This window comes from Bombina bombina, chromosome 1 (genome assembly GCF_027579735.1).
Source record: "Bombina bombina isolate aBomBom1 chromosome 1, aBomBom1.pri, whole genome shotgun sequence".
Taxonomy (NCBI): Eukaryota; Metazoa; Chordata; class Amphibia; order Anura; family Bombinatoridae; genus Bombina; species Bombina bombina.
In genome coordinates this window covers 67,580,437-67,598,005 of record NC_069499.1, presented here as the reverse complement: position 1 = coordinate 67,598,005, position 17,569 = coordinate 67,580,437, and the positions used below count along the sequence as shown (strand labels likewise).

Genomic DNA, 17,569 nt, shown 5'->3' with positions numbered 1-17,569 from the left:
CTTTTAATTTTATAAAAGCAAAATTCAATGATTTAAGGAAATCGTGTAAAAAACATAATTTATGCTTACCTGATAAATTTATTTCTCTTGTAGTGTGTTCAGTCCACGGGTCATCCATTACTTATGGGATATATTCTCCTTCCCAACAGGAAGTTGCAAGAGGATCACCCAAGCAGAGCTGCTATATAGCTCCTCCCCTCACATGTCATATCCAGTCATTCGATCGAAACAAGACGAGAAAGGAGAAACTATAAGGTGCAGTGGTGACTGGAGTTATAATTTTAAAATTTAGAACCTGCCTCAAAAAAAGACAGGGCGGGCCGTGGACTGAACACACTACAAGAGAAATAAATTTATCAGGTAAGCATAAATTATGTTTTCTCTTGTTAAGTGTGTTCAGTCCACGGGTCATCCATTACTTATGGGATACCAATACCAAAGCTAAGTACACGGATGATGGGAGGGACAAGGCAGGAACATCAAACAGAAGGAACCACTGCCTGTAGAACCTTTCTCCCAAAACCAGCCTCCGAAGAAGCGAAAGTGTCAAATTTGTAGAATTTGGAAAAAGTATGAAGTGAAGACCAAGTTGCAGCCTTGCAAATCTGTTCAACAGAGGCCTCATTCTTAAAGGCCCAGGTGGAAGCCACAGCTCTAGTGGAATGAGCTGTAATCCTATCAGGAGGCTGCTGTCCAGCAGTCTCGTAGGCTAAACGTATTATGCTACGAAGCCAAAAAGAGAGAGAGGTAGCCGAAGCCTTTTGACCCCTCCTCTGTCCAGAGTAAACGACAAACAGAGAAGAAGTTTGTCTAAAATCTTTAGTCGCCTGTAAGTAGAACTTCAGAGCATGGACCACGTCTAGATTATGCAAAAGACGTTCCTTCTTTGAAGAAGGATTAGGACATAACGATGGAACAACAATTTCTTGATTGATATTCCTGTTAGAAACAACCTTAGGTAAAAACCCAGGTTTAGTATGCAGAACTACCTTGTCTTAATGAAAGATCAGATAAGGAGAATCACAATGTAAGGCAGATAACTCAGAGACTCTTCGAGCCGAGGAAATAGCCATCAAAAACAAAACTTTCCAAGATAAAAGTTTAATGTCAATGGAATGAAGGGGTTCAAACGGAACACCCTGAAGAACTTTAAGAACCAAGTTTAAGCTCCACGGAGGAGCAGCAGCTTTAAACACAGGTTTAATTCTAGCCAAAGCCTGACAAAAGGCCTGGACGTCTGGATGCTCTGCCAGACGTTTGTGTAAAAGAATAGACAGAGCTGAAATCTGTCCCTTTAGCGAACTAGCGGATAAACCCTTTTCTAAACCCTCTTGTAGAAAAGCCAATATCCTAGGAATCCTAACCTTACTCCATGAGTAACTCTTGGATTCGCACCAATATAAATATTTACGCCATATCTTCTGGTAAATTTTTCTTGTCACAGGTTTCCGAGCCTGTATTAATGTATCAATAACCGAATCCGAAAACCCACGCTTTGATAGAATCAAGCGTTCAATTTCCAGGCAGTCAGCCTCAGAGAAATAAGGTTTGGATGGTTGAAAGGACCCTGAATTAGAAGATCCTGCCTCAGAGGAAGAGACCATGGTGGACAGGACGACATGTCCACTAGGTCTGCATACCAGGTCCTGCGTGGCCACGCAGGCGCTATCAGAATTACCGATGCCCTCTCCTGTTTGATCCTGGCAATCAGCCGAGGTAGCAACGGAAACGGTGGAAACACATAAGCCATGTTGAAAACCCAAGGGGCTGCTAATGCATCTACCAGCACCGCTCCCGGGTCCCTGGACCTGGATCCGTAGCAAGGAAGCTTTGCGTTCTGGCGAGATGCCATGAGATCCAGGTCCGGTTTGCCCCAACGACGAATCAGTTGAGCAAATACCTCCGGGTGAAGTTCCCACTCTCCCGGATGAAAAGTCTGGCGACTTAGGAAATCCGCATCCCAGTTCTCTACGCCTGGGATGTGAATCGCTGACAGGTGGCAAGAGTGAGACTCTGCCCAGCGAATTATCTTCGAGACTTCCAACATCGCTAGGGAACTCCTGGTTCCCCCTTGATGATTGATGTAACCCACAGTCGTGATATTGTCCGACTGAAATCTGATGAACCTCAGCTTTGCTAACTGAGGCCAAGCCAGAAGAGCATTGAATATTGCTCTTAATTCCAGAATGTTTATTGGGAGGAGTTTCTCCTCCTGAGTCCACGAACCCTGAGCCTTCAGGGAATTCCAGACTGCCCCCCAGCCTAGAAGGCTGGCATCCGTTGTTACAATCGTCCAATCTGGCCTGCGAAAGGTCATTCCTTTGGACAGATGAACCGGTGACAACCACCAGAGAAGCGAATCTCTGGTCTCCTGGTCCAGATCTAGCAAAGGGGACAGATCTGAGTAATCCCCGTTCCATTGACTTAGCATGCATAGTTGCAGCGGTCTGAGATGCAGGCGCGCAAATGGCACTATGTCCATTGCCGCTACCATTAAGCCGATTACCTCCATGCACTGAGCTACCGATTGGGCTTGGAATGGAATGAAGGACACGGCAAGCATTGAGAATCTTTGATAACCTGGACTCCGTCAGGTAAATCTTCATCTCTACAGAATCTTTAAGAGTCCCTAGAAAAGGAACCCGTGTGAGTGGTAACAGAGAACTCTTTTCCACGTTCACTTTCCACCCATGCAACCTCAGAAATGCTAGAACTATCTCTGTATGAGACTTTGCATTCCGAAAACTTGACGCTTGAATCAGAATGTCGTCTAGGTACGGAGCCACCGCTATGCCTCGTGGTCTTAGTACCGCCAGAAGTGAGCCCAGAACCTTCGTAAAAATTCTCGGGGCCGTGGCTAACCCGAAGGGAAGAGCCACAAACTGGTAATGCCTGTCTAGAAAGGCAAACCTCAGGTACCGATAATGATCTTTGTGAATCGGTATATGAAGGTAAGCATCCTTTAAGTCCACCGTGGTCATATATTGACCCTCTTGGATCATGGGTAGGATGGTTCGAATGGTTTCCATCTTGAACGACGGTACCCTTAGGAATTTGTTTAAAATCTTTAAGTCCAAGATTGGTCTGATGGTTCCCTCTTTTTTGGGAACCACAAATAGATTTGAGTAAAATCCTTGTCCCTGTTCCGATCACGGAACTGAGTGGATCACCCCCATGATTAAGAGGTCTTGTACACATTGTAGAAATGCCTCTCTTTACTAGGTTTGTCGACAACCTCGAAAGATGGAACCTCCCTTGTGGAGGAGAGGATTTGAAATCCAGAAGGTATCCCTGAGATATAATCTTTAACGTCCAGGGATTCTGCACATCTCTTGCCAAAGCCTGGGCAAAGAGAGAAAGTCTGCCCCCCACTAAATCCGTCTCTGGATAGGGGGCCCTGACTTCATGCTGTCTTAGGGGCGGGAGTAGGCTTTCTGGCCTGCTTGCCCTTGTTCCATGACTGGTTGCCTTTCCAACCTTGTCTGTAACGAGCAGTAGTTCCTTCCTGTTTTGGAGCGGAGGAAGTCGATGCTGCTCCTGCCTTGAAGTTACGAAAGGCACGAAAATTAGACTGTTTGGCCTTTGGTTTGGCCCTGTCCTGAGGAAGGGCGTGGCCCTTACCTCCCGTAATGTCAGCAATAATTTCCTTCAAGCCGGGCCCGAATAAGGTCTGCCCTTTGAAAGGAATGTTAAGTAGCTTAGACTTGGAAGTTACATCCGCTGACCAGGATTTAAGCCAAAGCGCTCTGCGCGCCTGTATGGCGAATCCGGAATTTTTAGCCGTAAATTTGGTTAGATGTACTACGGCATCTGAAACAAACGCATTAGCTTGCTTAAGGGTTCTAACTTTTCTCAAGGCCTCATCCAACGGCTCTGTGCGAATCGCCTCTTCCAGAGACTCAAACCAGAATGCCGCTGCAGCCGTGACAGGCGCAATGCATGCAAGAGGCTGCAATATAAAACCCTGTTGAACAAACATTTTCTTAAGATAACCCTCCAATTTTTTATCCATTGGATCTGAGAAAGCACAGCTATCCTCCACCGGGATAGTGGTACGCTTGGCTAACGTAGAAACTGCTCCCTCCACCTTAGGGACCGTCTGCCATAAGTCTCGTGTGGTGGCGTCTATAGGGAACATTTTTCTAAATATCGGGGGAGGGGAAAAAGGCACACCGGGTCTATCCCACTCCTTACTGATAATTTCTGTAAGTCTTTTTGGTATAGGAAAAACGTCAGTACACACAGGTACCGCATAGTATCTATCCAACCTACACAATTTCTCTGGAATTGCCACCGTGTCGCAATCATTCAGAGCCACTAATACCTCCCCTAGTAACACACGGAGGTTCTCAAGCTTAAATTTAAAATTCAAAATTTCTGAATCCGGTCTCCCCGAATCAGAACCGTCACAGACAGAATGAAGCTCACCGTCCTCATGTTCTGCAAGTTGTGACGCAGTATCAGACATGGCTCTCGTGTCATCAGCGCGCTCTGTCCTTAACCCAGAGCTATCGCGTTTGCCCCTTAATTCGGGCATATTATATAATACTTCTTTCATAACATTAGCCATATCATGCAAAGTGATTTGTAAGGGCCTAGATGTACTAGGTGTCTCAATCCTACGCATCTCCCGAGCGGGAGACGCAGGTACTGACACGTGAGGAGAGTTAGGCGGCATAACTTCCCCCTCGTTGTCTGGTGATAGCTTCTTTATCGGTACAGATTGACTTTTATTCAAAGCAATATCAATACAATTGGTACACATCGATCTATTGGGCTCCACATTGGCTTTTGAACATGATGAACAAACAGTTTCCTCTGAATCAGACATGTTAAAACAGACTTAGCAATGAAACTAACAAGCTTGGAAATCACTTTCAATAAGTTTTACAAGCAATATAAAAAACGCTGCCGCGCTTCAAAAATACAGATATAATTAAACAATTCTTAACAAGAAGTGTACTATTAGCAGAGGATTGCACCCATTAGCAAAAGGATGATTAACCCCTCGGTACCCAAAACGGATAAAACAGATATCAATTAAGATTTAACGCTTTTAATCACAGTCAGCACACTGTCACAGATCTGCTGTGACTGATTACCTCCCTCACAAATGAAATTTGCAGACCCCTGAGCTCTCTAGAGACGTCCTGGATCAAGTAGGAAGAAGCAGAAGACTGTGCAATAATTATAACTGCGCAATAAGGCGCTAAAACAAGGGCCCTCCCACTCCAATCACAACAGTGGGAGCCATGATATAACGGTTTCCATGCAGAAAAATATGTTAGCCATGTGGAAAAAATCATGCCCAAAGCGATTTATCACCAAAGTACCTCACAAAAAAACCGAATAACATGCCAGTAAACGTTTTATTAAAAAAACAACATTTTTCAATGTCATGCAAAGCTATCACTAAGCCTGCTACCAGTCGCTACCATTGCAGAGAAGGCTTAAGTATAATTTCAGTGTTAACAGTATTTTCTCAGTCAAATTCTAGTCCCTAGAATATAACACGACTGCGCATACATTTATCAGCCTGATACCAGTTGCTACCACTGCATTTAAGGCTGTACTTACATCATACGGTAACAGCAGTATTTTCTTAGTCAATTCCATTCCCAGAAAATAAAGTACCGCACATACCTCATTTGCGGAGGACCCCGCATGCTATTCCCAGTCTGAAGTTACCCCACTCCTCAGAATGTCGAGAACAGCCAGTGGATCTTAGTTACGCCTGCTAAGATCATAGATAGAAAACGCAGGCAGTTTCTTCTTCCAAATACTGCCTGAGATAGAAAAACATCACACTCCGGTGCCATTTAAAATAACAAACTTTTGATTGAAGAATAGTTAATAGATAATAGTTAAGTAAAAACTCCAGCTCCTCTCGCGACCTCCTTCTTTGTTGAGGGTTGCAAGAGAATGACTGGATATGACATGTAAGGGGAGGAGCTATATAGCAGCTCTGCTTGGGTGATCCTCTTGCAACTTCCTGTTGGGAAGGAGAATATATCCCATAAGTAATGGATGACCCGTGGACTGAACACACTTAACAAGAGAAAATATTAATTGAGACAAAAGTATGCCTTAATAAAAATATAGAGGATAAATGGATAACATTTAAAACTTTGTTAAATAAATATACATAATAAATTGTTTGTGATAAAAGGGTCACAATTTAAGGCTGGATAAAAAGATTTAATCTCAAGCAACATAAAAAAATGTTTCACCGTAAGAGCAATCAAATTGTGGAACTCATTACCTAAAGAGGTAGTGAAAGCCAGTACCTTAGATACATTTAAAAATGGTTTAGATACATTTCTGGCTAGAAACAGAATTCAGGGATATGATTGCTTGTGTTAAATGGGTCACCTTTTTAAATGGCATTCATTTAAGTTTAACTGGAGCTTTTAGTGTAAGTATATTAAGATTTGTATAGGTTGAACTCGGTAGACTTCTATGTTACTATGTGATACGTCTCACGTGCAAATAAGTGTGGCAGTGTAGAAAAGAGTCCTATTTTGCAGATGCACTCCTGCCTCCTCTGCACCCTTGGGTACTCCTAGGAGATTCACAGAATATAACAGAACAATCTCTAATTCAAAGGAATTGTTTGAAGTCATCAGAGGGACAATTACCTCTCACCAGGAGTATGTTCTATGCATTTCACCCTCGCGAGGGCTTTATCAAGATACCTCTCACCTGGATTGCAGAATTTTTTAAACCTGTTGTAATGTTCCTATTGGATAGTCTTCTATCCTTCTGATTGGATAGTCTTATATCATGCACACACCTGTTTGTTCTTAAAGTGAATGTAAATTTTTGGTTATTAATTGTTACCAACTTGTTCACACACTTATAAATATTCAAACCGCAATAATATTATTTTAAAATAAATAATGTTTATCGTTATTTTGATATCTAAACTTAGCTCCGTGCTATCCATTGAACTCCTCCCAACCATCTTCTTCCTGTTTTTCTCCATGCATCATTTAAATATCTACCGCCCACTCGATGACATCATTTTGAATCGCGTTCACGATTAGGGGTCTCATTTGCGCATGCGTTCACAATTTGGATGACAATACGCGCATGCGTTCAGCAACCAATACGCTGTAAACCTCGGCACCTCGTATCACATTGCGCATGCGTTAATACTCCGTAATAAAGTATAGTATATCGGGTAGTTCGCGCATGCGCAGTAGATTAGCGTGACGTAGGGAACAACTGGCCTGACGCCCCGGGGGTGAGGAAAATATTCCGAAAGAGAAGTGTCAATCATCAAATTTATGTGGGACCATAATGGCGGGCGGAGGAATCGCCGAGAAGAATAGAAAGTAAATTATGAAATATTTCTTTTTAGAATGCGATTTTCACATTTTGATGAATGAAACTCACTTTTATTTTTGAAATGACACACTATGATGCAGAGCGAGTAGGTTGACTTTACATGCACTTTAAGGTAGTATTTGTTAGTTCTTAGACCAAGTGTATTTCCCTTTTGAAGCCCTACTTTGGATTAAAAAAATATATTACTAAACAAACAAATTCTGCAGTGGGGTATCTGACAATTTGTTATATTTACCTCTGATTAACTCATAGATATTCATGTCCATTAGCTCACATATCAGAGAAAGACTGCCAGATTTCCGGTCACTGTAAAATAAAAAAAAAAGAATCTAAGTTAGTTTATAATAGATTGCGATTATGAGCTATAGCTTTAATTAATTTATTTAAAATGTACATTTGGGGAGTTTAAATGTATTTATTGCACATATGTGATTTCTAGCTAGCATTATCTGTTTATTGAATTACATAAATTCGACACTTGGAGAGGAAACACAAAACAATAAAAAATATCTATGAAATTTTTTTTCTCCAGGTTATAAATATTTAAATGTTTAAGGGATAAGAAACCCAAAAATAGTTTTTAAGTTGTTCAAAACTTGTATATCATAAAGCTACTTGTAATTAGTACCTGTTAATCATTTTAATTCCCTTTCTTGTAACTTTAATTATAAAGTTAATAGTGTGCAAAACCCACTTTTATTCTCATTATATGGGCCCAGTTCGATGTTCTACCTAGGTAGAAACATCATGGCGCCCCACATGCACATAATAACTAATTTATGGCCAGTGCATGGGCTGAATCGGCCCCCTCTCTCCTCTCCAATATAGCGTTACGGATCAAGTGCTGGATGGCGGGTGGACACGTGGATCCTGATGACGTCGCTGGAGGGAGTGGCGCACCAGATCCATGAAGTTCCGCAGACAGATTAAAGCAAAGTATTTTTATTCCCGTACAGTAATGAGCAATATGCATTTTTATCATTTATACATCAATGAAAAGGTAATACAAATATGGCTGTCTTCTGTTACATAAGTATACCACTTTAAGCAAATGAGTATGCAAGGTAGACTGAAATTAATATTTAAATTAACTAGCTCAGCCGCATTGCCATTGGATGAAGGGTGGTAACTGAATTTATATAAATTATGCCTCCTTATATGGGCGGTCATTACATCCCGTTGCATGAGAATTTTAACATAAAAATAAAACGTATGTAGAAGCTTTCACCTAGATTACGAGTTTTGCGTTAGCTGTGCGGTGCTAATGAGCAGTTTATGCTCACCGCTCACTTACAGACAGCGCTGGTATTACAGGTTTTTAGAAACCCGGCATTAACCGCAAAAAAGTGAGCGAAGAGCAAAATTTTGCTCCACATCTCACCTAAATACCAGCGCTGCTTACGTTAGCGGTGAGCTGGCTGAACGTGCTCGTGCACGATTTAGCCATAGGAATCAATGGGGAAGAGCCGGATGAAAAAAAAAAACCTAACACCTGCAAAAAAGCAGCGTAAAGCTCCTAACGTAGCCCCATTGATTCCTATGGGGAAATAAAAGTTACGTCTACACCCTAACATGAACCCCGAGTCTAAACACCCCTAATTTTACACTTATTAACCCCTAATCTGCCGGCCCCGGCATCACTGACACCTACATTATATTATTAACCCCTAATCTGCCGCTCCGGACACCGCCACCACCTACATTATACTTATGAACCCCTAATCTGCTGCCCCCAACATCGCTGAACCCTACATTATATTTATTAACCCCTAATCTGCCGCCCCCACTATAATAAAGCTATTAATCCCTAAACCTAACCCTAACCCCCCCTAACTTAAATATAATTTAAATAAATATAAATAAAATTACTGCAATTAACTAAATAATTCCTATTTAAAACTAAATACTTACCTATAAAATAAACCCTAAAATAGCTACAATATAACTAATAGTTACACTGTAGCTAGCTTAGGGTTTATTTTTATTTTACAGGCAACTTTGTATTTATTTTAACTAGGTAGAATAGTTATTAAATAGTTATTAACTATTTAATAACTACCTAGTTAAAAAAAGACAAATTTACCTGTAAAATAAAACCTAACCTAAATTACAATTACACATAACACTACACTATAATTAAATTATTTACCTAAATTAAATACAATTAATTACAATTAAATAAAATTATCTAAAGTACAAAAAAACACAAACACTAAATTACAGAACATAATAAAGAAATTACAAGATTTTTAAACTAATTAACCTAATCTAATCCCCCTAACAAAATAAAAAAGCCCCCCAAAATAAAAAAAAGCCCTACCCTACACTAAATTACAAATAGCCCTTAAAAACAGAATTTATGCTTACCTGATAAATTACTTTCTCCAACGGTGTGTCCGGTCCACGGCGTCATCCTTACTTGTGGGATATTCTCTTCCCCAACAGGAAATGGCAAAGAGTCCCAGCAAAGCTGGTCACATGATCCCTCCTAGGCTCCGCCCACCCCAGTCATTCGACCGACGAACAGGAGGAAATATATATAGGAGAAACCATATGATACCGTAGTGACTGTAGTTAGAGAAAATAATTCATCAGACCTGATTAAAAAACCAGGGCGGGCCGTGGATCGGACACACCGTTGGAGAAAGTAATTTATCAGGTAAGCATAAATTCTGTTTTCTCCAACATTGGTGTGTCCGGTCTACGGCGTCATCCTTACTTGTGGGAACCAATACCAAAGCTTTAGGACACGGATGAAGGGAGGGAGCAAATCAGGTCACCTAAATGGAAGGCACCACGGCTTGCAAAACCTTTCTCCCAAAAATAGCCTCCGAAGAAGCAAAAGTATCAAATTTGTAAAATTTGGCAAAAGTGTGCAGTGAAGACCAAGTCGCTGCCTTACATATCTGGTCAACAGAAGCCTCGTTCTTGAAGGCCCATGTGGAAGCCACAGCCCTAGTGGAGTGAGCTGTGATTCTTTCAGGAGACTGCCGTCCGGCAGTCTCATAAGCCAATCGGATAATGCTTTTAAGCCAAAAGGAAAGAGAGGTAGAAGTCGCTTTTTGACCTCTCCTTTTACCAGAATAAACAACAAACAAGGAAGATGTTTGTCTGAAATCTTTAGTAGCCTCTAAATAGAATTTTAGAGCACGGACTACGTCCAAATTGTGTAACAAACGTTCCTTCTTTGAAACTGGATTCGGACACAAAGAAGGTACAACTATCTCCTGGTTAATATTTTTGTTGGAAACAACTTTCGGCAGAAAACCAGGCTTAGTACGCAAAACCACCTTATCTGCATGGAACACCAGATAGGGCGGAGAACACTGCAGAGCAGATAACTCTGAAACTCTTCTTGCAGAAGAAATTGCAACCAAAAACAAAAATTTCCAAGATAATAACTTAATATCTACGGAATGTAAGGGTTCAAACGGAACCCCTTGAAGAACTGAAAGAACTAGATTTAGACTCCAGGGAGGAGTCAAAGGTCTGTAAACAGGCTTGATCCTAACCAGAGCCTGAACAAATGCTTGAACATCTGGCACAGCTGCCAGTCTTTTGTGAAGTAAAACAGATAAAGCAGAGATCTGTCCCTTCAGAGAACTTGCAGATAATCCTTTCTCCAAACCTTCTTGTAGAAAGGATAGAATCTTAGGAATTTTTATCTTTTTCCATGGGAATCCTTTAGATTCACACCAACAGATATATTTTTTCCATATTTTATGGTAAATTTTTCTAGTTACAGGCTTTCTAGCCTGAATCAGAGTATCTATTACAGAATCTGAAAACCCACGCTTTGATAAAATCAAGCGTTCAATCTCCAAGCCGTCAGTTGGAGGGAAACCAGATTCGGATGTTCGAATGGACCCTGAACAAGAAGGTCCTGTCTCAAAGGTAGCTTCCATGGTGGAGCCGATGACATATTCACCAGGTCTGCATACCAAGTCCTGCGTGGCCACGCAGGAGCTATCAAGATCACCGAGGCCCTCTCCTGATTGATCCTGGCTACCAGCCTGGGGATGAGAGGAAACGGTGGGAATACATAAGCTAGGTTGAAGGTCCAAGGTACTACTAGTGCATCTACTAGGGTCGCCTTGGGATCCCTGGATCTGGACCCGTAGCAAGGAACCTTGAAGTTCTGACGAGACGCCATCAGATCCATGTCTGGAATGCCCCATAATTGAGTTATTTGGGCAAAGATTTCCGGATGGAGTTCCCACTCCCCCGGATGGAATGTCTGACGACTCAGAAAATCCGCTTCCCAATTTTCCACTCCTGGGATGTGGATCGCAGACAAGTGGCAGGAGTGATCCTCCGCCCATTGAATTATCTTGGTCACTTCTTTCATCGCCAGGGAAGTCCTTGTTCCCCCCTGATGATTGATATATGCAACGGTCGTCATGTTGTCTGACTGAAACCTTATGAATTTGGCCTTTGCTAGTTGAGGCCAAGCTCTGAGAGCATTGAATATCGCTCTCAGTTCCAGAATGTTTATCGGGAGAAGAGACTCTTCCCGAGACCATAGACCCTGAGCTTTCAGGGATTCCCAGACCGCGCCCCAGCCCACTAGGCTGGCGTCGGTCGTGACAATGACCCACTCTGGTCTGCGGAAGCTCATTGCCTGTGACAGATTGTCCAGGGTCAGCCACCAACGGAGTGAATCTCTGGTCTTTTGATCTACTTGAATCGTCGGAGACAAGTCTGTATAATCCCCATTCCACTGTCTGAGCATGCACAGTTGTAATGGTCTTAGATGAATTTGTGCAAAAGGAACTATGTCCATTGTTGCAACCATCAATCCTATTACTTCCATGCACTGCGCTATGGAAGGACGAGGAACAGAATGAAGTACTTGACAAGAGCTTAGAAGTTTTGATTTTCTGACCTCTGTCAGAAAAATCCTCATTTCTAAGGAATCTATTATTGTTCCCAAGAAGGGAACTCTTGTTGACGGGGACAGAGAACTTTTTTCTTTGTTCACCTTCCATCCGTGAGATCTGAGAAAGGCTAGGACGATGTCCGTATGAGCCTTTGCTTTTGACAGGGACGACGCTTGAATCAGGATGTCGTCCAAGTAAGGTACTACTGCAATGCCCCTTGGTCTTAGAACCGCTAGAAGGGACCCTAGTACCTTTGTGAAAATCCTTGGAGCAGTGGCTAATCCAAATGGAAGTGCCATAAACTGGTAATGCTTGTCCAGAAAAGCGAACCTTAGGAACTGATGATGTTCCTTGTGGATAGGAATATGTAGGTACGCATCCTTTAAATACACGGTAGTCATAAATTGATTTTCCTGGATAGTAGGTAGGATCGTTCGAATAGTTTCCATTTTGAACGATGGTACCCTGAGAAATTTGTTTAGGATCTTTAGATCCAAAATTGGTCTGAATGTTCCCTCTTTTTTGGGAACTATGAACAGATTGGAATAAAATCCCATTCCTTGTTCTCTTATTGGAACTGGATGTATCACTCCCATCTTTAACAGGTCTTCTACACAATGTAAGAATGCCTGTCTCTTTATTTGGTTTGAAGATAATTGAGACCTGTGGAACCTTCCCCTTGGGGGTAGTTCCTTGAATTCCAGGAGATAACCTTGAGAAACTATTTCTAGCGCCCAAGGATCCTGAACATCTCTTGCCCAAGCCTGAGCAAAGAGAGAAAGTCTGCCCCCCACTAGATCCGGTCCCGGATCGGGGGCTATCCCTTCATGCTGTTTTGGTAGCAGTGGTAGGCTTCTTGGCCTGCTTACCCTTGTTCCAGCCTTGCATTGGTTTCCAGGCTGGTTTGGGTTGTGAAGTATTACCCTCTTGCTTAGAGGATACAGAATTAGAGACTGGTCCGTTTCTGCGAAAGGGACGAAAATTAGGCTTATTATTAGCCTTAAAAGACCTATCCTGTGGGAGGGCGTGGCCCTTTCCCCCAGTAATGTCTGAAATAATCTCTTTCAAATCAGGTCCAAATAATGTTTTACCTTTGAAAGGAATGTTAAGCAATTTTGTCTTGGAAGACACATCCGCTGACCAAGACTTTAGCCAAAGCACTCTGCGCGCCACGACAGCAAACCCAGAATTTTTCGCCGCTAATCTAGCTAATTGCAAAGCGGCATCTAAAACAAAAGAGTTAGCCAATTTAAGTGCTTGAACTCTGTCCATAACCTCCTCATACGAAGATTCTTTACTGAGCGATTTTTCTAGTTCCTCGAACCAGAAACACGCTGCCGTAGTGACAGGAACAATGCATGAAATTGGTTGTAGAAGGTAACCTTGCTGTACAAAAATCTTTTTAAGCAAACCCTCTAATTTCTTATCCATAGGATCTTTGAAAGCACAACCATCTTCGATAGGAATAGTAGTGCGTTTGTTTAGAGTAGAAACCGCCCCCTCGACCTTGGGGACTGTCTGCCATAAGTCCTTTCTGGGGTCGACTATAGGAAATAATTTCTTAAATATAGGGGGGGGAACAAAAGGTATGCCGGGCCTTTCCCACTCTTTATTTACTATGTCCGCCACCCGCTTGGGTATAGGAAAAGCGTCGGGGGGCACCGGAACCTCTAGGAACTTGTCCATCTTACATAATTTCTCTGGAATGACCAAATTGTCACAATCATCCAGAGTAGATAACACCTCCTTAAGCAGTGCGCGGAGATGTTCTAATTTAAATTTAAATGTCACAACATCAGGTTCAGCTTGATGAGAAATTTTTCCTGAATCTGAAATTTCTCCATCAGACAAAACCTCCCTCATGGCCCCTTGAGATTGGTGTGAGGGTATGTCAGAACAGTTATCATCAGCGTCCTCTTGCTCTTCAGTGTTTAAAACAGAGCAATCGCGCTTTCTCTGATAAGTAGGCATTTTGGATAAAAGATTTGCTATGGAGTTATCCATTACAGCCGTTAATTGTTGCATGGTAATAAGTATTGGCGCACTAGATGTACTAGGGGCCTCCTGTGTGGGCATAACTGGTGTAGACACAGTAGGGGATGATGTAGTATCATGTTTACTCCCCTCATTTGAGGAATCATCTTGGGCAATATCATTATCTGTTGCATTACTGTCCTTACTTTGTTTGGACACTATGGCACAATTATCACATAAATTTAAATGGGGAGACACATTGGCTTTCATACATATAGAACATAGCTTATCTGATGGTACAGACATGTTAAACAGGCTTAAACTTGTCAACAAAGCACAAAAAAACGTTTTAAAATAAAACTGTTACTGTCACTTTAAATTTCAAACTGAAAACACTTTATTACTGAATATGTGAAAAAGTATGAAGGAATTGTTCAAAATTCACCAAAATTTCACCACAGTGTCTTAAAGCATTAAAAGTATTGCACACCAAATTTCAGAGCTTTAACCCTGTCTATAACTAGAAAGGCCCCCATCTGAAAAAGGTGTCCAACACAGTGCCTGCCGTTTTTCTAAATGTTCCCCAAGATTATAATACCAATAATTAGTTAGAATCTGCATAATATGCCTAGTAAAGCAATTGTTTTAGCCCAGAAAAATGTCTACCAGTTTTTAAGCCCTTTTTGAAGCCCTTTATTCTTTTATGTTTAACTAAGAAAATGGCTTACCGGTCCCCATGAGGGGAAATGACAGCCTTCCAGCATTACATGGTCTTGTTAGAAATATGGCTAGTCATACCTTAAGCAGAAAAGACTGCTAACTGTTTCCCCCAACTGAAGTTACTTCATCTCAACAGTCCTGTGTGGAAACAGCAATCGATTTTAGTTACTGTCTGCTAAAAATCATCTTCCTCTTACAAACAGAAATCTTCATCCTTTTCTGTTTCAGAGTAAATAGTACATACCAGCACTATTTTAAAATAACAAACACTTGATAGAAGAATAAAAACTACATTTAAACACCAAAAAACTCTTAACCATCTCCGTGGAGATGTTGCCTGTGCAACGGCAAAGAGAATGACTGGGGTGGGCGGAGCCTAGGAGGGATCATGTGACCAGCTTTGCTGGGACTCTTTGCCATTTCCTGTTGGGGAAGAGAATATCCCACAAGTAAGGATGACGCCGTGGACTGGACACACCAATGTTGGAGAAAGGGCCTTTTGCAGGGCATTGCCCCAAAGTAATCAGCTCTTTTACCTGAAAAAAAAATTACAATTCCCCCCCACAAAATTAAAACCCACCACCCACACAACCAACGCTACTCTAAAACCCACCCAATCCCCCCTTAAAAAAAACCTAACACTAACCCCCTGAAGATCACCTTACCGGGAGACGTCTTCACCCAACCGGGTCGAAGTCCTCAACGAAGCCGGGCGAAGTGGTCCTCCAGACGGGCAGAAGTCTTCATCCAGACAGCATCTTCTATCTTCATCCATCCGGCGCAGAGCGGGTCCATCTTCAAAACATCCGACGTGGAGCATCCTCTTCTTCCGACGGCTAAACACAGAATGAAGGTTCCTTTAAATGACGTCATCCAAGATGGTGTCCCTTCAATTCCGATTGGCTGATAGAATTCTATCAGCCAATCTGAATTAAGGTAGAAAAAAATCATATTGGCTGATGCAATCAGCCAATAGGATTGAACTGGCATTCTATTGGCTGTTCCAATCAGCCAATAGAATGCAAGCTCAATCCTATTGGCTGATTGGATCAGCCAATAGGATTGGACTTCAATCCTATTGGCTGATTGCATCAGCCAATATGATTTTTTCTACCTTGATTCCGATTGGCTGATAGAATTCTATCAGCCAATCGGAATTGAAGGGACGCCATCTTAGATGACGTCATTTATAGGAACCTTCATTCTGTGTTTAGCCTACGGAAGAAGAGGATGCTCCACGTCGGATGTCTTGAAGATGGACCCGCTCTGCGCCGGATGGATGAAGATAGAAGATGCCGTCTGGATGAAGACTTCTACCCGTCTGGAGGACCACTTCGCCCGGCTTGGATGAAGACTTCTCCCGGCTTCGTTGAGGACTTCTGCCCGGTTGGGTGAAGACGTCTCCCGGTAAGGTGATCTTCAGGGGGTTAGTGTTAGGTTTTTTTAAAGGGGGGATTGGGTGGGTTTTAGAGTAGGGTTGGCTGTGTGGGTGGTGGGTTTTAAATGTTGGGGGGGGATTGTAATTTTTTTCCGGTAAAAGAGCTGATTACTTTGGGTCAATGCCCCGCAATAGGCCCTTTTAAGGGCTATTTGTAATTTAGTGTAGGGTATGGCTTTTTCTTAATTTTGGGGGGCTTTTTTATTTTGTTAGGGGGATTAGATTAGGTGTAATTAGTTTAAAAATCTTGTAATTTGTTTATTATTTTCTGTAATTTAGTTGTTTTTTTTGTACTTTAGATAATTTTATTTAATTGTAATTAATTGTATTTAATTTAGGTAATTCATTTAATTATAGTGTAGTGTTAGGTGTAATTGTAATTTAGGTTAGGTTTAATTTTACAGGTAAATTTGTCTTTATTTTAACTAGGTAGTTATTAAATAGTTAATAACTATTTAATAACTATTCTACCTAGTTAAAATAAATACAAATTTGCCTGTAAAATAAAAATAAACCCTAAGCTAGCTACAATGTAACTATTAGTTATATTGTAGCTAGCTTAGGGTTTTTATTTTACAGGTAAGTATTTAGTTTTAAATAGGAATAATTTAGTTAATTATAGAATTTTATTTAAATTATATTTTAAGATAGGGGGTGTTAGGGTTAGACTTAGGTTTAGGAGTTAATAACTTTACTATAGTGGCGGCGACGTTGGGGGTGGCAGATTAGGGGTTAATAAATGTAGGTAGGTGGCGGCGATGTTAGGGCCGGCAGATCAGGGGTTAATAATATTTAAATAGTGTTTGCGATGCGGGAGTGCGGCTGTTTAGGGGTTAATATATTTATTATAGTGGCGGCGCTTTCCGGTCCGGCAGATTAGGGGTTAAAATATTTATTTTAGTGTTTGCAATGTGGGAGGGCCTCGGTTTAGGGGTTAATAGGTAGTTTATGGGTGTTAGTGTACTTTTTTGCACTTTAGTTATGAGTTTTATGCTACGGCATTATAGTGTAAAACTCTTAACTACTGACTTTAAAATGCGGTACGAGTCTTGACAGGAGAGGGTTTACCGCTCACTTTTGGTCAGACTCGTAATACCGGCGCTATGCAAGTCCCATTGAAAATATAGGATACGCAATTGACGTAAGTGGATTTGCGGTATTTCCGAGTCTGGCCAAAAAAGTGAGCGGTACACCTGTACCTGCAAGA

At 41.6% G+C, this 17,569-nt stretch overlaps 1 protein-coding gene across 2 annotated transcripts in view; it reads right to left on the bottom strand.

Moving 5' to 3' along the window:
• The window catches only part of MOK (MOK protein kinase), a 281,854-nt gene that overhangs the window by 208,857 nt on the left and 55,428 nt on the right, over window positions 1-17,569 (bottom strand). For both annotated transcript variants that reach the window (XM_053697435.1, XM_053697436.1), the window contains exon 4: window positions 7,586-7,656. In XM_053697435.1, coding sequence (XP_053553410.1) covers window positions 7,586-7,656 — 71 coding nt within the window. The remainder of the gene's footprint in view (window positions 1-7,585; window positions 7,657-17,569) is intronic.